Source organism: Haemaphysalis longicornis, unplaced genomic scaffold (genome assembly GCF_048455015.1).
Source record: "Haemaphysalis longicornis isolate Haplotype H1 unplaced genomic scaffold, Haemaphysalis longicornis Haplotype H1 scaffold_26, whole genome shotgun sequence".
Classification (NCBI taxonomy): domain Eukaryota; kingdom Metazoa; phylum Arthropoda; class Arachnida; order Ixodida; family Ixodidae; genus Haemaphysalis; species Haemaphysalis longicornis.
In genome coordinates, this window is record NW_027526319.1 from 186,722 (window position 1) to 209,986 (window position 23,265).

Genomic DNA, 23,265 nt, shown 5'->3' on the forward strand with positions numbered 1-23,265 from the left:
AACATTCCTCGAACGGCGCAGTCACTAATGAGCGCCGGATTGAGAGTTTTGAAGTCGCGGCCTTTTGCAAAAACTTTCGTATCACCCGCAGTACTTCCTGGGGAATAATGCTAACAACGCTGTATCGGCATCTTTTCATGTGGGGGTGATGGTAGCGTATTGTTCAACGAAGGCTTGTAGAATATGCACGGATAATTAAACGCACTAGGACAAGTTTCTAAGCTTTCATCTGAGCAAAAAATAAAAAAATAGCACCATCGTTTTTATGTAACCATCCGATTTTTCATAATTTTAGCTCATGAATTATGCCTAACCTTGTAGATGGCATAAAGTATACAAAGCTAACACCTTAATATGACAATTTTGTAAATTGGCCAGTGGCAAAGAACCTCATGCCGTGGTCCGAATGGCATGCGTGCTCATTCCGTGATCTGCATAGATCTGCATAGATCTGCATGTCGCTGCTATGCTGAGCCACGGATACTTGTATTGATGTGTAGGTCAATTAGGGCATGATTTGCGACCGCTAGAATGCTTTGTAGGCGAAAGTTTTTCACTTTCATGGTTTGTAACAATATTACACAGAAATGGCCGAACACTGCAAAGCACCAACGGTAGAGCCAAGTTATTATAACCCGAAACATGGTTTGCTCCAAATTGTAAAGAATCCTAAAGGTGTCACATCAAGGCAAAGCGAGATCGCGGAGTGACACGTGATTAACTCCCTTCCCTCTTAAATTTTCAAGTAATACAAACGGAAATCAATACCCGCAGCACAGCTTATCATGAAGAAGCACAAAGCAGTGAAGTATTTACACCCTGAAAGTGACAAGTTCAAATTAAGATAACAAAAGAAGTGGTAGAACCAGGCAAAATAAAAGGTGGATCCTCAGTAATGCTTTAAAGTTGCATTTCTTAAATTTCATATTGGAGTCTTTGGGAAGTTTGTAACATTTTCTTGTGCCCTTGGGATGATAGTTGTGACTTGTGTAGTTATTATGTTGCAATAAAGAAACGCTCAAACTGTTTACCTGATTTCGGCTCCTTGCTAAGAAAAGTCTCCCATCCGCGGCTGCATTGCGAACTTAACGATCGGCCTGATGCCCGCACCTTTCTCTCGCTTCAGAAGCCGGAATCTCAGTTTGAGAGCCGAATTCACTCCACCCTAACACACTGACGCGTGAAACACCCACTCGAACGCCACTATTGCCCCCTGACGTGGCGTTGTCATTATGCTGTGTCGCCAGTGGCGCGACCGCAGCGCTACCGCTCCACACGTGCTTTTTTGTTCTCTGTCCTTGCGTAGTCCGGCATCTGTGGTTCTACGGAGGTTTACAAGCATGCGCCGGTATTTATTAAACATTAACAGTCAATAATCTGCACCAGGAGACGGTGCAGATTATTGACTCCTGGTACACGTGCTGGGCTTCGGGAACTAGGACTGCAAACAGCCGTCAAGGCGGCGGTTGGCGTAATTACACGGACGGGCTTTGACATCATAGGCAAGGGACGCCTTCTTCAAGCAAATGAGTGAAGGCAAGGGCACAGTGTGTGGACAATCGCGTTATTGACGTTTGGGAAGAGTGCGGATAATTGTCGTGCAAATGGATGCCAGCGCAGGAAATTTAGAACTTACAGCCAAGCACGCACTTCGAGTTAAAATGTAGGTCTGCAAACATTTTGTTTCGGTGCTAACCACTACCAAACCATCAACAAACACTAATGCACTTTAAATGTAAGTGCTATCCATGATCTTCAAGACTTGCTGACAGAAAAGCGGGCATTAATTCTACGAAAGCAAGCGTTGACAGTTGAGAACTCCGCCGAACACGATGTTTTGCGTGGAAGATAGAAGCCTGCGTACGGACACACAGTAACGCTCTTTCGAGCTTTTTGAGTACATATAAGCCCAGTGTTGCCACGCAATTGAAAATGAACAGCTTGGTGACAAATGGCTCTAAACCACCTTTGTTTCTCCATATATGGGATCTTACTTAAATATCCAATTCTACCTTCAACGTAGTTCGACTATTATGCGCGTTTGTGTTGGATTATTAAGCGTGTTTTTGCCCTTACAAGGCATGTAGGGAAGCCAGAGGAACTGCAATGGAATAAGTTGACTTTTTTACAATAGATTACACATATATAAAGGGGATGGCCTAAATTTTCTCGACAAATATAGAATAACCTAATTTACCTGTAGTTGGTCTTTAATTTTTATGGAAGCCGAGATCACTATTTGAGAGTTGGCCACGGAACCATTTAATAAGGGCGTTAGGTTAAACAAGAACCATTATATCAATGCTTCTACAGCTAGCCTTCGAACTTACCTATTATTGATGGTGTAACGAATTGAAGAGGTACCGCTACAATGCCACTCACTCCCCACGCTAGAGGAATTCGATGAGCTCCATGGTAATCAGCTACCACCACGGTTATCAGCGGAGAAAGGGTGGACTGCGTCATCGATGAAAACAGGTACACAGCCAAAAAAGTTCCGAAACCTGATGTCAACGGTAGAGCAAGTGTCGTCACTGCGTGTAGAAACAGGGCCACTACGGTGACTAGTATGCGGCTCATGCAGCCGTGATCTGCAAACGCCATGATGGCCATGCGGCCAATGAAGTCGCTTACAGCGCAGTACGTCACCATGAGTTCAGCTTTTGGTTGTTCCGCACCCTTGTCCATGGCGTAGTCTACAATCACTCCCCTCGCGGCGACAATGCCGTACTGGGCGATCGCAAACATAAGCATTATTGTATAAAATCCGGGACAGAAGAAAATGTTTTGCTGGTCTTTTTCAATGTCTTCTTTGTGACCGTCGATGTTGCGGTTGTGCAGTACACCTCTGTCAGATAAAGGGACGGAGCTTTCACTTTGTGATTTACCTTCGGGCGTAGTAGAGATCACTATATTCCCTCTGGAAGCTGAGGGACTGCTTACATCGATAAAACTTGGCTGCCCTTCAAGGTTATTTGTCAGGGCTGTCGTCTGCAATCTTGAAGCCGATTGTTTAGAAGACGAAGATGAGACGAAATCGCCGCTGGATGTTTGTGTGTCTTCTTTTGGGCGCACAATAGGAAATCTATCGTTATCTTTGAAAGGACGTTGCCTTCGACTGGTGAAGGGCTCTCTTCGAAGTGGCAGCATGAATGCAGTGGCGTGCAAGCACAGAGCCCCGCACACGCCGAGCGCTCCACGCAGACCGTACTCTGCTTCAAGTGAGGACACAATCGTGGGGAAGATGAGTCCGCAGATTGTGTGCCCACCATCTTTCAAGCCCATCGCGATGCTGCGGGACTTCTGGAAGCAAGTTCCGATGGCGACGGCAGCTGCAGTTTCCACAATACCCATGCCTGCACCTGAAAAAATAAGCGCAAAATAAAGGCTTTATCGCATTCTGCAAAAGGAAGGAAAATAGCCTTCTGCCATTGTGCGTATTCTTGGGTGGTAATATTTTTTTCACAAAGGTATTTTAAAAACGGAGTATTTTTTCGGTATCTCATTACTACGATCTTTGTAAACTTTCACAAAGGGTAAATGTGCGGGCGTTTTGGGGCTACCAATGGGCTTAGAAGGTTCCTGTACCCCGGTGGGGAATCTGCAGTTGTAATCTTGATAAAGGAGTTGGAATAGAAATAATGTTAAGACATGTGTTTGTTCAGACAGTTGCTGTAGACATGCGTTCACTTCTTTATTCTATAAAAAAAAGCCCCCAAATCAGGCTCATCGCCGTGTAAGAAATTGCATGTGTCTATTGTTTTGCTTTTGTCGTGCGTTGTTCGCACAATCAACGCCCATCATTCGCAAAACGTTATTATAAATTTAGAATATAGTTTTTGGTCATCATTACCGATGGTCAACGGGCCCCCATAGCTGTGCTCAGCACTGTGTCGCCATTCTTGGCAAAAAGCGAGCAAAGCGAGCAAAGAAATCCTCGTCTGGCCCTAAGGAGGGGAAATCCTTGATACGTGTTTTGAAGAGAGATGGATAAGCGACCTTCTTCGTGATAAATATGGGCTTCTTGAGGGAAACACTATTCTTCCTTCCAGGTGCCTGTTTTTTGCATTACGGTTTTTATATTCGGGATGCTTAGATACCCAAAGCAGAGTTTCATATTCTGTTGGAATTCCAAGTCACTTTAAAAGTGAAGAAAACTTTTATATTCAGGAACGTCCTGATTTGTTCTACCAACATTCTAACTGCTATGAAACGCGGACGATGGTTGCTGAGCAGTACCGTCATGGCGGCAGGTGCTTTTACAGGTTCAAAACGCATTATTTATTTTAAAAAGTTGATTGTGGGGTTTAAAGCGCCGGGGCTTCACCTAAGCTACGAACGCGCTAAAGTGGAGGGCTCCTGAATACGTATAGCGTGCGCCGAAATCTCAAAACAGGGGCATTTTCGCTTTTCTTTATCCGAAAAGCACCCACAGCGGGAGGGACCGAACCTGCGTCCTTGGGATCAGCAGCACACTGCCATAGCCAGTAAGCATCACGGCGGGTATTCATTTTAAAACAGCAACGTCGATTGTGTTTCCATATACTACAGCAACCAATGCTTTAAATGGCACCAAATAATGTAAATAATGTAAATTATTGTGCCCATGAAGCAATCGCATGTTAATAAAATCAGTGTACTTTCCGCGCTGGTAAAACATACATATATGGTGTTCCCAATATCAACTCATAATCGCTTCTACCAACAGGAACTGTCAATTACGATTCGCCTGCACTGCACACGTTTCGCCCATTGATAAATGCATCGTATCAAACGACGTCAAAAATGCCCAGTGGAGCTGGTAAATATTCAATGTACTCACCTTGGAAGGCACCCAAGAATATTATGATGAGTGTCATGTCGGGAGCGAAGGCGCAGATCATAGGACTTATCCAAATGAGAAAGCTTCCGATCATGGCGATCTGGAATAAGCTGAGATACGTATGGAGTAGTGGTAGCAGGAGCCCTGTAAAAGAGTAGGCTATTTAAATATTTGAAACTGCTTCATACGAGGTCTTTGATTTGGGAAACGTGTGGACAATTTTTGCCAAGGAGTCAGCATGAACCCTTTTGTGTGTTTTAAAAATGAATTCTGCTAAACTTCACTGCTCAATGCGCGGACCTAGGGCAAGAATCTCACAACTGTTTCGTTAAGAAGGCTTGTTATCGACCGAGAACTTCCCTGGCGTTGCGGAAATTTCGTATTCATTTATTTCCTCATTTTTTGGCGTATCCTTAGGCCAAAGCGAACATTACAGGGTTCATGGTGGTAAATAACTTTGCTTACTGAGGACAAATAAATTTAATAGACTTGAAAGAATTCACCTGTCGATATTATCGGGATAGCGTTTTATGAATAAACGGATGTACCGCATAGGTTTTGAAATTCTTAGATGCTATGACAAATTTCACAGTCAGCGTAATAACGCTACTACATTATCTCCTGACAATTTGAATTCCCGTCTAAGTGCAGTGTTTCTAGCTTGTGCACAACCTCATACGGTAAAGTGAAACTAACATTGACCAGTCAGCCAAAGTATAAAATACCAGCGGGGTTCAAGCAGCCGAGGCTCAGCCAAAGCCATTTTCCTCAGATGCAACGAAATCTACCATCGCAGAGCCTGCGTATCGCTGACAGCTGCAAAAACCTGTTGATGGATAATACGTAACCCTTGAACAATGCCTGCCGCGCGCTACTTCGCGCATAGGGCTGGGAGTTTTTGCACCCGGTCACGAACACTGTAAAGGACCATAGCCATAGGTAACTTTTTCGCAGTACCTGCATTAGAAGGGGCATAAATTTTATGGCTTGATATGTCCCTGTGCTAGGCAACATGCAATGTCTTTGAACTGCCGTCGCACAGCTGGGGGAACAGTGCGCCGGTAACGGCTGTGGAAAAACAAGTACTGCTGTTTGAAATACCCTTGAAATTGCGATGCTGTGGCATGAAATGCGGGAAAAGAGACGACACAGAAATAAAGTATACACCTGGCTGGATAAGCATAGCACTATAGGGAGGATGGAAGCATCCGGCGAAAGAGGAATAACCGACTACAACTTGTTTTTGCATGCCGTCATGCCTGTGCGCAGTTGAACTAAAGTCAGCAGTGCTGGTTGTTACTGACAGGTATGTACGACGAGTCAATTCACTAAAGGAAATGTGACCAAATGTGGATGGAAAATTTGGCTTTCTATTTTTACTCGGTGCCGGAACATTGGGAGATTTTATGGCTTACTTGAAATGGAATGATGTTCTATACCATGGATGGTTGGGCGGTTGCCTTAAAGAAACTCTTCAACACCCGATAAACGCTTTCACTATTTCCTTCGCGTCTGGAAGAACTGCGAAAGCTATAGTTCTCGCCAGCACCGAGTGGAGGTGCGTGATGCGCTTGTCGCAGCAGATACGCCTTCCGTTTCTGCTTTGCTCTGGTGGCTTTATTGTTGAAGTGGCTGTCAAAGGCGCTCATTGCTGCAACTGAAGGAAATAAGAACAATAGTCGCTACACCGCTGCACAGACGTAATTCCAGCGGTCGAAGAACGCCACGACAGGGAAAGAGAGAAAAATCTTCTGAGTGAGTTTATATGTCAGCTGATGGGCATAGAGGAGTATTTTTCGGCTGGCGTACTTTGCGGCCCCCTATTCTAAGTGCTGGATGTGTTCGTTCAAGCATTGGAGATTAAAAAAAAAGGGTATAAGAGCTTTGCAGCGCCCCTTTCTATTCATATTTTCGAGAAATAAACACCCGCAGAGAAGGATGTGCGAGTAGAACAAAAACATGGGCCAGTCCTCTTTGTTGTTGCGGATTTTTAGGACACGATATAAATGTGACACATAAATTGGGTACAAATCTGGTGTGGCTGAACGCAGTTAAACCAAGTTGGCCGAGCTTTAGCTTGGTTTCGGTGGGGAGAGCGCTCTGTGAACGTATACGGAATTGCACCTCAGGAAAAAAACCCACACACTGCTCGGTGCAGTCGGTGCTGTAAGCGGGAACACACAGCGAACTTGTGGGAAGCCATTATTTTCTGACCTCTATCTCCCTAACCTCACCCCTCCCGTTGGAACAAACTAGCGATTCGATGCTTCCGCTGCCCAATGATGGGTGCTTCCTTGTAACATTTTCTGATGGCCCAAGCCTCTATTCTTTAACCCTACACCCCTCTTCGCGCCTTTGCCTTTGAGTGATTAAGAGCAACAGCAAGGGGTGCTGGCTTGACCTTGGCTAAGCTTGAAGGTGAGAGTAACAGCGCGAAGGTGTCATTTTCTGGGTTTGACCTTGAGCAATACGCTGCGTGGAAAGGGGGCCCATTACATGTCTTGCCCCGTCTTGATTATTCGTCCCCGTGTTAAATCTTGCAAATATGATTTATTGCTCTTAATTTATTAGAAATGATGTTAAACCACGTGTTGTTTTCAATTGTATATCTTAATTAGTGATACTGAGCTTTTCCAACTGCCTAGAAGGGGACGAAGGGCAAGCGCCATAGAAATTCCAATTTCCGTCCTTTCAGAGGTTTGTAGGTTTAAAAAGTTTCCCTGGGGCGTCTAATACCTTTTTTTTTCTAGCTCACATACAGCTTTTCATTCTCCATCAAAACAAATTGCGTTAGATCCTATACCTGCAATGCCAAATACGGCGGCCTTGAGGTTAGTTGGCCAGGCCGCAGCTTCGCGGCTGGCGCCGAAGTCCTCCATGAAGTACACGTAAAGAAGGCCGGCCGTCATTAGCATGCTCTGAGTAAAGACAACAGCTCCGGCCATGGCCACGGCGAGAACCCACTCCTTGTCCACATTGAGAAGTGGGGGAGTTAAGCGGCGTTGAGACTTCTCTGCAGCAATCTTGCGCACTGCGCAGTCGAGAGGTTGCGCGCTCAGTGGCGGAGCTCCTGAAAGAAACGAGTGAGCAGATTGGTTGCTTTGGCAACGGGGCGTCACTTCTGAAACACATCAGTGGTTTTGAACTCGCTTCCTGCAGCACGCTCGCCTTCCCCTAATGGTGATGGCTGCAACGAATCGAGAAGTGGCTCTTCCTTTAAATCAACACGCTTTCAGCAGCGGGACATGTCTGGCGGGGCCAGGCACTGCCCGGTTTTCCTTAAGGGTAGGTTGTGAAAGCCTCTCGCATCTTTTTTGTCGTTGTCATTAAATCGTTGAATTGCAGTATATCTATGCAGTAGAGCCTCATGTGTGAGATAGACTCACGAATCGAGATGCAACTTTGAAGTTTCGGTCTCTTGGCGTTTGAGTTCCGCGTGTAACTATAATGCGCAGAGGGGACATGCTGCTGAAATATTCCAGGACACCTAAGCACTCCTTACGATGCATAGTGCATGAAAGTGCAATAGCCGTAAATTGCGTGACGTATGTGTGTGCATTGTGTGCGGCGCCAAGTTTTGCAGCTGCTGTAAATGTATTATGGGGATCGGACTCCATCCCCGCATGCATCGCACTGATGAGCTTCAAAGTAGTAGGGACACGACAGTTGAAAGCTGAGATATATATGTAAAAGGTTTCCTTTTTATCAGGAGATATCTTCCAAAAAGTTTCAACGGCACCCGTTTTAGGTAACATATTTTAAATACATTTTAATCTTTGCCCGCACGAGCCTACAGTTGGCCAGCATGCCACCATCTGCTCCTTTCCCAAGCTGCCGACGTCAGGACTACCGTTACGTAGCCGACGTGCTGGTTGCGGTTGGCGCACGCTGCTACGCCGTGTGTATCCCGTCATGGTTTTGGGACTGACGTGATGGTGCCCAGACGCATGGGGATGGTGAAAACCTCGGCCGGTCTGGGCGCGCGCGCGCTCACGTCCAAATCGGCAGCGGTGCAACTAGAATGTTGACGTCACGGTCGCCCTCCTGTCTAGGCAGGCGCTCGGCGTTTGTTTTGTCAAAAACGAAGCTGACACAAATAAACGCGCCGTAAATGATTGTTTACGCTCTGATTGACATTCTAATGGGTCATTCTATGATTGGTGGGCAGTTAGGCACCAATAGCAGCGAAAAAAAACAACACGAAAATTTCGTGTAAGTACTCCTTTAAAGCAGCGCGTTCATTTTATGAGCGACAATGCGGTGGCGCCTGGAGTGGCCAGTGTCCAGTTGTACGCATGTGGGCTCTTATTAATACCATCACGCTTTCTATTTGCGCCGTTTAATTAATTTGATAACTGTGGCTGAGAGGCTCATCCAATTGCCTTTATTATAAGCCCTATATGCAGGCGTTTTGGTGCTCACAAAATCGCTACTTGTGTAAACCACGCTGAAATTTTCCCTGTTGTACTTAATACGTGTCTCTAACCGTGGTCCCTGGTTTAGTTCACACACAGAAAGGTGTACCCGGTTTTGTTTTAAACTGTACAAGTTACTTTGTTTATAGGAGCTTCCCTTGATGACGTTATTCCTACTACCCGTTTTGACCCCTTGCGCAATCGGCCATCTCTGGTCCAAGAATACTGGTTTCAGACCAACATTGTAACCTAACTTTTTCCCTTTAATAATTAAACGATTGGGGTTGGGAATACCATTACTAATAAATTAGTATACTTGGTTAACCGACTGAAAGTTCGATGTACCGAAGATCTTGTACACAGGGTGAAGTCTATGTGAAAACCGCAATATTGTGCGAAACTTAGCGAAAATGCCCAGGTCGTAAAAACTGTTGCGCTTTGCTTTTGAAACCACGTACCGAAAGTGAAATTATACCGTATTATACGCTACCACTACTTGGCAACGTAGCCTAAATTTATGAGTTTCTAGTTATGTTTCTTTAAGGCAACGTTTTAGAAATTTTTCAGCGCTTCCAATGTATGCCTGGGCTTCTTTGGCACAGGAATGGGGCTGAAAAGCGCCACACCGCGTGTTTCAACGAAATTGCCTGTACAAATTATATGGCGTTTTGCTGCCACCACATCTTTAAAAAATTGAGTCGTTTTTGCACTGATGTGTAATTGCTCTTAACGGTGACGGATGAACACATAGTAAGCCTATCACACTCCGCATTCTAAACCCGTAGAGGTAAAAAGAGTTCTTGGGTAAAACAGCTACACCTTGCGTTATACTAGGCACAAAAAATATGCTTTCATACCCGGGAAAATTTCTTTAACAGGGACTACGTTTATGCTATTGCAATAAATGATAAGTAAGATCTGTTCTCAAACGAAAAAAAACTTTGCCAAAGGTGCGTACAACCTTTGCAGAAACTGTGTTCAAACGGTCGTCGAACCTGCAAAACCCAAATCGCAAACGAAGAACTAACCCACGCGGCGATTTTTAGCGCGCTAATTAAACGAATCGATGAACGATTTAAATGTACACCGATACCTGGTCTATGAGATAAAGGCGCACTATTGCACTATTCCTTCATGATCGATGCGTGTATTGTCTTATGTTGAGCCATTCATTATTCGCGATTTGAAAGCAACACAACGGAAGTCCGGTTTCCCGCACTCGAATTGTGTCTAGAGATCTTGTCATAGCTTTTCCGTCGACCAACCGGTTTGTGGGAAATTCGTTAGAATTGTGACAGGATGCCATTAGCCCTGTTAACAAAGCTATCGCTTTCAAAGACATAAATTTCTACACAGCTGCGCGGCGCTCCAAACAAGCAGGCAATAAAATGAAGTTTTATGTGAGTTTTTAAATTAAATTGTATCATGACTTTCACTGAAGGTACAGCTGTACACGAAGCAACATTTATGTCGCCTATTAACTGACGCGGGACCGAATAGTGGGCATTTGAAAAAAGAAGCGCCCTTCCACTCTGTGGAGGTGAATGATCGGAGATGCTGTATCACGTCACACGGTGATGTGCAGAGGTAGATGTTTTAAATGCAGAGGACGTTAGCCGCTCGCCTTGTCGTCGTAGCTCGCTTGCTGGACCCAAGTAGAGCAAGAGGTCGTTCCTTGGTAACGCTGTCCTTCGCTGTCCAGAGGATTCAAAAGCCAAGCGGTTTATACAGTCATAAGCGTTCGAAACTCATGAACCGCTTGCGCTTGTCCTACATGTCGAAGTTGTTTGGCGCAAAGAAAACTATAAATACATTTGAGGCAAAATATACGTAATTAACCTGCAGCGCCCGCGTTCATTTAGTTAGGAATGCTCTTTGGGTTGGTTTTTACGATAGTAAGCGGAGAAAGCGGCAGCGCAAGAAAACAAGGGTGCGTTCGAAATGGCGCAGAAAGGCACCGCGCGCAAAAATAAAATGCCGTGTTCGAAATGCCGGAGAAAGGCTCCAGCCACGCAAGAAAAACATGTCGCGTTCGAAATGACGCAGAAAGGCTACAGCCCCACAAGAAAGAAATTCCGCGTTCGAAATGACGCAAAACAGCTCCAGTATGCGAAATTAAAACAAGCACAAAATGAACAGAACTCCCGCTGGCGCAGTTTCAGGCAGGGGGCGGGCGAGCACTGCGAAGGAGGTAAATTTGAAATGCATGGGGTGGTAGCAGTGAGCGGACAACGGCGGTACAGCCTATTATGGCAAATCACTGCTCTGCACTTCCAACAGCTTTCAGATTGAGTGGAACGGCTTTAATTTTTGTTTACTTGATTTGGTAATAGTATTGACGGCTGCTTTGCTATGACATGTGATAAAACACCCATTTCTTTGTTTACATCCATGAAGTACAGACGAGCGTTAGGTGTATACATGGCAATGTTGGGTTGTGGAGTGAGTTTGATAAGAGCGGTAATTTAAATCAATATCTTATACCGGGAACTTAGCGATCAATTTGTTGCCAATTTTGAAAATTTCCACGCATGTTTTCAACGGTGACCACAACTGTTCCATTATCACTGCGAGACCAGACAATATGGGTGGTCATGAACTTCTGGATATCACAAGGGGGTGTGTTTGGAGATGCATCCAGTTCCCTCTTTTGTTCTTGCGGCACGGCTATCTCCGTAGTTGATATCATTGTCTTTTAGCGAGTCAAGGGTATACAATTTCTTTGGGATAATTAGGACTACCCATGAACAAAGTATAGGGGTCGGCTGATGTGGATCTTTACGCCACTGAAGTCGAAGCTCTCTCAACCTAAACAAAGTGAATTAATTTCTTTTCTGGCTTAAGGCAACTGTATAAACCTTCAGACAAATGTTCTCAAAAATGTAATTATATTCATGGGCCATTTTAGAGGTTGATTCATGGGTATGATTACAATGTAATGCAAACTTCCGACATGACCAGGACGAATTAATTGTGTGGCTTGAAGGCATCCACATTCTAGCGTCCACTAATATCGCATGAGCGCATTAAACCAGAGTGTGTTAAGCGTGTTATTCCAGTTTTCCTTTTTGCTTCTATTTTCTTCCACGAAAGACACTTACGTAACAACTCAGAAACATGAACACCCATGAAGTAGTTAGTGCACACTGTTAAGGATTATTAAAATTTTTGGTTGGGCATACTACTGATGTCTCCTGTTGGTTTTAACAGAGCGAAAAAATCGCGTTCTAGGAAGAAAGAAGCCGATGGAACTCGCCCTTCGATTCTGTAAATTGCGCCGACATATTTATTCGGACCACGGCTTCCAAATAAGTGAACGCCGCATAAAATGTTTAGAAATTTATGGCCAAGCTTCTCCATACGTCTTTTGATTTGCCTAAACCGTTAAAGCTTGCTGTGAAACGCGCCAGTACTGGCTGAGGGGCTACGCCGTAGTGCTGCGGAGCCAAGCAAATGGGCTCTATCGCTGTGAAAAACGAAAGCATTCCTGTGTCGATATTTCCGCTCACTGTAAAGGTATCCAGGTATTGAAAGTTATTTAGGAGCCCTCCGCTACGGCGCATCTCGTACACCAGTTGCAGCTTCGGCACGTCAAAATCCCAAAATGTGAAAATTTTGAAAGCTTGCTCTGATAGGGAGAAACCACTGGAGGAGCCAAATCTAAATATTCAAACACGTTGCTCTGAGCATGCTTTAATCAATGCAAAGCGTGTATTTTCGAAATTCAGAAAAATAACCCAAGTGAGATATCGCTTTTCTCTGGTGCTTCAAATAAAGTGTACGCGCTAGTAGTAATGCAAGGAGACTCAATTTCGCGAGTGCCACTTCGGCTGTGTATGAGCATGGAATAATGGGCATTCACGACGTTGGAAGAGCATCATTCTGAAACTGCGAGTAAAGGCATCCCTACCTTGCAAGCATTGTTGTACGGAACGGTGTTCCAAGGAATGACGTTCCGGGAACTGGCCTTTTTTGGGAGGAATGGAGGAACGTCACCACTCCATTAAGGGCCAACATAACTGTAACGGTAACTCATTACGTATATGAAGGAACGGCAAAGGGAACGTCGTTCCTTCTGTAAACGCTACATCGTTAAGATTTGGCTATTTTTGATGGCAATACTTCAGAGCACTGAAGCTCGTACAAAAAGACACAGGTTGCTACTGCGTTGCTCGTCCTATAAGCTGCCAAACTTGCACGCCCTTCCACGGAACGTGCTTCCTCCAAGATCAAAGGCAGAATAATAACCACGCCGCGGGCCGCAACCTGTCGGGCAGGTTGCACCGGGCGCGCATGGCCTTGTTGCTACGGCGGCTGCAGACGCCACTGAAACAAATGTTTCGACACCCCTTTGATTCGTCTTCCACCACGACCACTCCTTTTGTGCAACCATGAACTTCAAGGAAACTTAAACTTCGCATCTAGGAGTGGAACGCGAAAGCCGAGCAGGAGCAGACGTGGATGCGCCATCCGCACTCGTAGAAGACACCAGCTTGGACGATCACCTCACACAGGTGCAAGGTACCACATTCATCGCACACGGGCTCTCCACAGGCAGCCGAACCAGCCGGACGTGCCGTATACGAGACTGCTCTGCTGTCTTCCCATGGACACCCCGCTCGCCGGCGTTGTGCTCACCGTGTGTAAAAACAAGGCGTCAAGTTCCCAGCCTCGGATTATTAAACTATTGCCGCTGCCGCCAAAACCTAGGCGAGAGCTATCTGATCTAATGCGCAACAGCAACAATGTCGGTCAGCTGCAAGTCGCACCTGACCTGCGACGTTCTATCGCCCCAACGCACGGACATGGGGGTCGCCGTAAACCTTCTCACGCACCGAACGGGCCTACGGTTTCATGATGTTTGCCAGGTTTGCTGTGACGATTGGTTTTCGCATTTTGCTGGGAACTATTGCGTCCCCATAACTTCGCATCATAGGAGTGCAGCGACTGAAGTGTATTGTTACGGACCGGCTCCGACTAGTGCTGCAGCCGGGCACCGATGGCGAGCCGAGTTGTAGTAGCGCGGCTGGTGCACGGCTGCCGATGTGTGTAGAGTTCTCCATTCCGACGACGAGAAGCCAGAGGCCAAAAAGTGTTCTATGCGTGGCTAAGTGAACAGCGCAAGTTTCCACAGAGAAGGCTGCTACAAAAAAAGCGAACATGAATTCTCAATCCAGCAGACTAACACTCCGAAGTTCTGTTGTTGACTCGTTGGCTCCGATGCTCGCGCTTGCGAAAATTCACGGAGGAAACCACAATGGTCGAAGTTTTGCGCACGGCACCACAGAGGGTTTTAACGGCCGTCAAACAAAATATACACAAAGCAACCACTGTGTCCGTGGAGAGCTCGGGTTGCTACTGCTCTTCAACATTGCCAACGAAGTGTTGACGAAAAAACAGGGGTCGTCTGTCCGACTCCAATATCGAGAAGAGGCTATTGCTGAGTTCAAGCAAAGGACTCTACTAAGTTGCGAATATGTATTATGGACATTGTTTTTTCCACTAATACTGTAATATTGAATCAAATTCACTAAACGCCTTTGTATTGTTCTTATCGTTGGGGTTTCTTGTGCAAGAAATTTAATTATGCCCGTGCATGTGAGTAACTTTCAATTTGCACATCTGAAACGCAGTGTACCCGTTGCGCATTTGAAGACAGAAGTGGAAAGTGCCGTGTGTGTTGCACTCGTGACAGAGGAGCCCCAAAGTTGCAGTTAGACATGTCTGGAGTATGTCCGGTGCTCCCTGAAAAAAATCGTCTGGGAGCGTTTCTTCGGGTTCTTTTTATTTTCAGATATTCTGCTTCCGGCGGTGTTCATAGTCGTATGATACACGTAGCTCAATGTGTGTTTTAAATTACACACTTGATTTTGCCTTGGCATTATTTCACACACGTTAATGAAAAACAAAAAACAAATGTAACGTTAATGTAATGACACGTTGCAATGTTCGAAGTACAACTGGAACGCGTTCCTTCCTCATTAAGGTAACTTGTAACGGGAATTCGTTCCAAAATTAGAAAGGAACGAGGAACGAGCTTTCGTTCCTGTTTTTTAGAGGAACGTGTACAACACTGCTTGCAAACCCTCATAGAACTTCGCTTTGTAACGCAATGGTGGCACGCTATTTTGGGTGTTTGATAACGGCCGCAATGCAGTTTGTGTAATGACCACTTTCCGACACGACGCTCAATAACACTCGCATTTTTATTGTAGGAAGGTTGCTGTCGATTACAGTCTGATTCTTAGATTCCCGTTAATCCGAAACGATGGTCCCATTATGGCACAGAATAAAATCTCCCCTGGAAATGTAGTCTATACGTGCTTTGAAGATGAAAGCCTAGCTGTTATCGAATACCTATTTACTGCAACATCGCGTTCGGGTCTTTTCTTCTTTTTCGTTTCTTCGCCTATGGATGCGATTTGCACCGACAAGCAGACTGGTCGGCACTCATTCGGCGGTCTTCGCCTCCACGTGTTCTACTCACGTACTCTTACATTTGCCTGTCTCGTGGCACGTACCAGACAATTCTTGTCCCTCGTATTGCTGGGTGTCAAGTGTATGCAGCGGTAACGTTCTTGGGTCCGGCTCTGGACAACCGGGCTCAAATCCCACAAAAACTGTGTTTTGTTATTTATTTTCTATTTACAGGTGCGAAAATGTGGGCACCATTCATGTTGACGCCAACGACGATGGTCACTTTTAGCATTTGATGAATTGTTTGACGAGCTCGCCTTAATTATTACACAGTTTTCTCTACTCCACATTTTGCGCTTTAGTACCACAACATCAGATAAGAAGAATAGGCACATTTTGCTTCTATAAAAAAAAACGAAAGACGTATTTAACAAGCATTCCGTAGTCTGCGTTCTTAAAGGGACGGACAAACGATTATTGTCGCGTATATGTTCTCTAGCTCATATGAAAGCTGGAGTTTTATATAGCCAGGTAACCACAAGGAGTTTATAAAGAAATTTGCGGAAATAGTTTTAATTTGGCAGCAAACTTTCTTAAGTCGGAAGGGTGGTGGTTCGTAGTGTCGAAACTTGACACTACAATATGTGTCCGACCACGTGACTTGCAATACCAGCTGCTACTGTAAGTGTTCGAACGTTTATTCACTTATTAAAAACCTTTTCACACAAGTATTTGTATAAGTTTATATTGTACATGTATTTTTAGACACTATTTTGAAAATTTTTAAGACACACCGCCCGCCGCCGCTGGGTTCTTTTCAGTGTGGCTAACTGAGTCTCCATGCCCAGAATCAGCGGCAGCGTTCAGTAAACAAACCCAGTGAAGGAGCTTTGACGATTCTGTCTGAGTCAGGGGCGTTTGTTCTGCCAAAATATTCGATTTCAGTTCCCAAATTCACCAGCGGCAGCCAAAAAAAAGGACGCGCCCCGGGGAGAATCGAACTTCCTAGTCCCACAACGTGAAGCCAGATTCTACCTATCGTCTATTCCAACAGATGACGCCTTCGTCGTGAATTAAAAAAAAACACATACAGGAAGAAGAAAGCCTTCATTTCACACTTTTTTAGCTGGGGACAACATTTTAAATACCGCTTTTAATTTCGCATACAGGCAAAAGTATGTTTCCGCGCTACTGCATGTCATGGTTGCCAGCATTATTTTTGGGAGGACACGTACGGCTCACAGATCTAAAAAAATCGATTAAAAAAGTTCTAGGGCGTTATCAGCGAAACCGTTTCTCGTTAGGGTGCTTTGAGGGAAGCCCTCTCATTTGGGATAGAGAATATATACAGGTCAAAGATCGGTTGTCTGCCCCTTTAAGGCAAATTTTACATAGGGACAAAAGTTTACGTGGTCGTGTATTAAATTTTCGCGTATGAACGTCGCCAAATACGCTGCTGTTTAGGAATGCATTTGTGGGGGTCTGTGATGCCACTAAAAATATGGAACGGCGAAAACATAGGAGTCAGTATCAGCAGTAGTGGATTGAATTTGTCAGGGGCTACGAAGAATTCGCTCGGGGCCGACGAACGAAAGGAAAAGAAGCACGAACGGAAAGCGGAGAAGACGGCCATGCAGTTTATACGACACCGCCACAGCTTACGCTGCCAACGCCTCCCCGAGACGCCGCCAGTGTTTATACGTACCATCACGCGGCCCCGAGACGGCGCCGGCGTTTATACGTGCTGTGTGCGTGTGGTTCGCACTTCGGACTCTCGCTTGCGAGGGTGAACTGAACTTTGTGCGCGGAGAGTCGCCCCACCGCCGCGCATCGCTACGGACGTTCTCAGTGCTATTTCCCTGATCCTATAACGCAATGTAATCAGTTTTCCTGTCATTAAACAGTTTAATCTCTTTCTAAGACAAGTCCTTACTAAAACCGGCCACTCTGACATGGCGCAGTCGACAGGATGGTGGCAACATTAAAGCAAGTTCTCAGAAAGCTGCTCAATGAGACGCGCGACTGGGATCGTTTGCTTGCAGACGCAGTGTTTGCCATCAACGTTGCAAAGACACAGCAGTCAGGGTACAGCGCATTCTGGCTTATGCACGGATACCAGCCGAGACTACCCGGTGAGCTGAACTTGGCTCCGTCAGAAATGACATTGAAGACTCGGTACGGCTTCACGAGCTTGCGATGGCACGCAAAGAAGCTAAAGAAAACTTACAGAAGAGCGAAGCATACTCTACAAAATGATACGACGCGAGAAGGGATCCTCCGAATTTCAACGTAGGAGACAAGGTTTTGTGTTCTATTGGAGCCCGAAAGTGGACACTCGACCCACGATATGACGGTCCCTACGAAATCACGGACCTTGCTGGCGAAAACCTAGTGCGCATCAAGAGAATCGGAAACCTCGGAGGCCCAAGTGCTAAAACTGTCAACGTGGAACAGTTGCGTCCGTATTAGAGCGCATCAATTACCCCACAGAGCTCGCGGATGGCTCCATCGGGCGCCAACTCAGTGAAGGACCTGGGGACGGATCCTTCTAAAGGGAGGTCGTGTCAGGGGCTACGAAGAATTCGCTGGGGGCCGACGAACGAAAGGAAAAGAAGTACGAACGGAAAGCGGAGAAGACGGCCATGCAGCGTATACGACACCGCCACAGCTTACGCCGCCAACGCCTCCCTGAGACGCCGCCAGTGTTTTTGCGTACCATCACGCGGCCCCGAGACGGCGCCGGCGGTTATACGTGCTGTGTGCGTGTGGTTCGCATTTAGGACTCTCGCTTGCGAGGGTGAACTGAACTTCGTGCGCGGAGAGTCGCCCCACCGCCGCGCATCGCTACGGACGTTCTCAGTGCTATTTCCCCGATCCTATAACGCAATGTAATCAGTTTTCCTGTCATTAAAGAGTTTAATCTCTTTCCAAGACAAGTCCTTACTAAAACCGGCCACTCTGACAAATTAAAGCGCGCGGTCTCGAAAAACTGAGGTTTCAGAGATACGTGATTGTTCATGTGATCGCTAATGGCGATTGCGTAAGTTATCACAACATAGCAGGATGACACTTTAAGGCTTTCCTGTTACCAAAAGTCTTATGCGGAATTCTTTTCATCTGTCAGTTAACAAAAGTGAAGTGCATCAAGAGCAATTTTATAATTTTATGAATTGTCCTCTACGCGGGCAACCGCGATATCTTTTCCTGCAATACGGATTTGAACAGTACAAAGAATGTTATTTCAGCCTCAAGAAAAAACCAATGAAGCTCTTCTAAAGTCATGCAATCACATTTTTCAAAGCGAAGCCTTAGTGGTCTCCCTGATGGCGTCTGTAACGCGAAAACGCCGCAGTGAAAAAAAAAACGCGTTGCGTGCACAGAATTGATACTGGGTCCTCGCTTTATGAAGCCGGCGCCTATCCGATTGCTCTATTTCGACATGGTAGAAGCGGTTTGGAAAACTTTGATGACAACCAAAGAATCTGTCACGAGAAAACTTCGCGTTCGACCAAACATTGTCGTCATTTGACGAAGGGGTGCATAATGTTTAAACAGAGAGAGAAAAGAGATATGCCGAATGCAGCGTAAAATTGCGAGAGTATTCCTCCACATACACGAGGTGGGAAAGTCTTGGTTGGCGATCTTTCAAAATATAAAATGCTAACAGTACCAGATGAGACTTCAGCTGGGCTTGACATGGTCGCAGGTTTGTCGAAAAGATGCCAGACGTACTCAGCGGTCCGTGTTCATTGTCGTATATTCCGCATGGCAGACGTTCGCAAACTACACCGCTGCACCTGAGAACGGAGCAACGAAAATAAAGGACTTTAAAAATAAAACTAATATTAGCCTTGCTTTCCTATGCAAAACTGTCGCATCCGGTAAATATGGCAGGAACAAAAGACTGAACAAAATTTTCCTACCGAGGACGAGGTTCGTTTATGCGTAACAGAAGTCAGCAAAAATAAAAGAAACATCTGCTATAAGGATGCGGCCAGGTTTGCTGTTGGCGTAAAGACCAAAAATGAACTGTTTTTATCAAAATTTTCCAGGTTTCGCCAAAAATAATAAAAAAAAATAAAATCGGCGAAAAACAGCCCGACACACACTGCTGCGGCATTGACGTGCAGTAAATTATTCCCACAGAGAAGGAACAACAATAATTCCAGTACACTGCCGAGGGGTACAACACCAGAGATTACACCACGAGATTTACAGAAACAACCGTTCGTATCAAAACACTGTTTCTGTTTTTAAGTAAGCACGAATATAATTCACAGGACAATTAGGGAGGCCCATAAATTCAAATCTATACATAAGCTTATCATGAAGTACTTTTTCAAACGCCATATTGAAGTCTTGGAGCACCACATTATGATATCCAGACTGATCCAAGATTACCAAAAGATGACAAAGTTTGGGTCGAATTGCGATAACTGTAGAAACACTTTTTCTAAGACGCTGCTGATATGAAGACAAAATGTTTCTTTCAGCCAGAAATTAAATACATTATCATCGAGTAAAGTGTCCACATAGCTTATAGCATGTAATTGAAAATAAATAGTCTGCAATTTGAACAATATTGCCCGTTATGAGTGGTAAAGTTTCAGTAATAAATATTTATCAGAAAGTCCTTTCTGTGACGTCGCGTTGCTTCAATAATTGCTATCATATCTCAGTTTGTCATAGGGCAGCTGCATAAACGTTTTCTTGCCATTGCTTGTTTTCTGGTTGACTGTAAACTAAGGAAACAGGTGATGTTGACGAGATTCGCAACTTTTAATGACGTGGAAAACCGCTTTGCGGGGCGCTTGTGTCTCACGAGGGCGTAGAGCCCATTTAGAATATCTATTGAGTTACTGACACAAATTTTCGCAAGAGGGGATGACAGTTTTTAAATGTTTTCATGCACCAATTTTTACGAATTTATAACATCGTGGAAGCCAGTGCAACGGAAACAGTATTCCTAAAGTCGGATAAAATATAGGATAAATATTTTGCAACTTGCCTTTGCAAAATATTTTTCTTTCAGTACAACCACAAGATTGAAAAATGGTCGAATGTCCTTTTGCTTGTAATCAGCATACACCGCAGGTAATTAGAAAGTATAAAAGTCGATGGAGTATATTCAAATGCTTGCTCCTGTTTACGTTTCCCCAGATGGTTTCTGTGTTTATTTTTAGTAAGTTGGGGGTATTGAATGCGGAATTTCCGATCCCGTAGGTGATCCTTGCTGAGGGTGGTATGGGCAAGACGTCGCAGATATTTTATGAGCGGAAGACGTGTAAGGAATAGCATAGTGACGGCTTGTTGGCCAAAACATAGTGTATATTGCTTTTTGGGGGATCCGAAATGTTCAAATTTCTTTGATTCAGTCAATGCAAAATCGCAGTCTACTTCCAACATGGCGAAGCCGTGTCCCCCCTCTCCCAGCTTAGCAACCTGAATAGATTCCAAAAGGAATTCAGAGAAAGCGAAAGTTTGTATTTGATGCTCCTTTTGTGCGGCTGCTGATCAGTCATAGCACAGTGTTTTTTTTCACTGGAGTAATCCGCAGTACCTAGCTGCGGTGAAGCAAAAAATGACCACCATGACCACAATGAATAGGAGGCCAGAGTCTATACGATACGCCGACCTCATGGTGTTTTTCATCTATTCATTAAAATTTCTCTCTCTGCTAATACTGAAGAGTAGAGTGTCCTTATGACGATGTGCAGGTGTACTAAAATCCGAATATCAAGATTGAGATATGCACATTAAGGTACTCGTGAAGATCTGATATTGAGATACAATTATTAAGGTCAGAGAATAAAACCTGACCTCTAATCGACGTCTTTTTATAGCAAACCATCCTAAGCCAAATCGGTCCCAAGATTTCCTTACACTCTGAAAATGCCACAGATTTTGGAATGTTGATAGCGGGTCTTCTGAGTAGTCAATTGAAAGCTATAAATGTTTTCGTACAAAATTACTCCACACAATTAGTATACTAAGCACGCTTTCAGCTATAATACAGAAGTGCTTCGCGGAAATGAAATCACAAATCTGCAAACAACAGCTCATCACACATAGGTAAACCTTGAGAAAGAGAAAAACAAAATGCCTGCATGGAAAATACGTTACCGGAATATCAGCAGGAATCGTACCGTAATCGGCCTCCGTAGAAATTGCAACCCACCACGGGTACCGACAGAGACTGTACTGCTTGGCGTGGGCGCAGTTTTCCTACACAGAGAGTACACATAGCAGCAGCAATAAGCAGAAGGCACTCACTGTAGCGGACGTTTCGTGGCAGATAAGTAGCACAAAGTTCCTCATCCCCGCTGTGACAGAAGAACGCGGAAGCGTGGATGTCAGATTCCGCGTCAAACATAAAAGCATATAAAATCAAAAGCAATATAAAACATTCTTTTATTCGAAGGTGAGTGAAATGAACAAAAACAACAACAACAAAAAAACATACCAAAGTGTGTGAAAGCTTTTGCCTTGACAAGGAAAAAGTCGAAATTGTCTGCGATCGCAGAATCCTGGATGATGCGGCGATGTTTTTTTCGATGCTGTCATGTATGCTCGCCACGAATAGGCAACTTTCTTTACGCTCCTGCTGAAAGAACCATAGCAAGCGTTTCATTTTTGAAGCGCTCAACTAGAACGCCTGGTTGTTGTTTACTTCTGTTGAAAGCTTTTATGACAAGGGAAGCCTGTGGCCAGCGGCAAAAAAGGGCAGATCGCGCGGGTGGGAGATCAGTCCATTTGGAGGGCAGGGTTGCTTCAAATGCTGAATGAGTGCCGCGAACGCAGCATTGTTCTTTGTCTGCAGTTGCTGCTGTTGGTGACGGTTATGATGGGTCAATCAAGCGGAAGACACAACAGTAAACGGATGAAATAACAAGGCAACAAAAGGAGCTTAGCAGTGACCTAGCGGGTAACAATTATTAGGAGCGATTATAGTATTTTTAGAGAAATGAATGACCCTTACACGGAAAAAGTAGAATTCGTCAATAAAAAAAAATTCCCCCGCGTTAGGGCAGCGGCATGTGCCGCCTCATTCCCTGGAAGGTTCGCGTGGCCTGGTGTCCACACGACGTAGATGGAGGGCAGCTTGTGAATTAACTACGCGGGCATTCCCTGAAGGCAGAGAAGACCCACCGGAATCCCTCAATCACCTCCCAGTGCCGAGTCGTTACACAAACATCTTGTACCACTACCATCGAAATCGCCTCGTCTACCCTCCTCCTCATCCATCTCTCAACACCAACGACGCACGCCTTTGGCGACGTCTACAAACCCAGACATACTACCGCACAACAATTCTACATGGGCTTGCCCCTTGTCACAAACTCGAGCATATATCGTCTAAAAGTATCGTATAAATTTTTCATTTTATTGTACAGCGCCTAACTCTTCTTCAGTCGTCCGATTCATTCAGTCCGGTTCTATTCGGCCCGAGAAAGGGCTGGAACTTTCTCGAACGAAGAGACGGTAACGCGATCACTCGCCAGCTCGCCGGCGAGAAAACAACAAAAATAAAACCTCCGTCGCTCCAGTTTCGTCGAAGCTTCCAGTACTTTCGAGGAGGTGCGCGTGGCCTTGCCAGCTCTAAAGAGCGGC

General features: G+C 45.1%; 1 protein-coding gene across 1 annotated transcript; it reads right to left on the reverse strand.

The window, feature by feature from the left end:
- Positions 1-1,369: 1,369 nt before the first annotated feature.
- Positions 1,370-21,896, reverse strand: LOC144172822 (uncharacterized). Its single transcript, XM_077701449.1, has 5 exons — positions 21,778-21,896; positions 19,325-19,451; positions 7,626-7,892; positions 3,270-3,362; positions 1,370-1,377 (listed from the first exon to the last, which is right to left on the reverse strand). The coding sequence occupies exons 2-5, from the start codon at positions 19,350-19,352 to the stop codon at positions 1,370-1,372; spliced, it is 396 nt and encodes a 131-aa protein (XP_077557575.1). The 5' UTR covers positions 19,353-19,451; positions 21,778-21,896.
- Positions 21,897-23,265: the final 1,369 nt, after the last annotated feature.

Coding starts and splice junctions, on each gene's coding strand:
- LOC144172822 (XM_077701449.1), bottom strand. CDS start 19,352: ATGTCAAGCCCAGCTGAAGTCTCATCTG. Junction 7,893..19,324: donor CCCAGCTGAAGTCTCATCTG/GTACTGTTAGCA, acceptor CGTTTCTTTCAG/GAGCTCCGCCACTGAGCGCG. Junction 3,363..7,625: donor CGCCGTATTTGGCATTGCAG/GTATAGGATCTA, acceptor TTATTTTTTCAG/GTGCAGGCATGGGTATTGTG.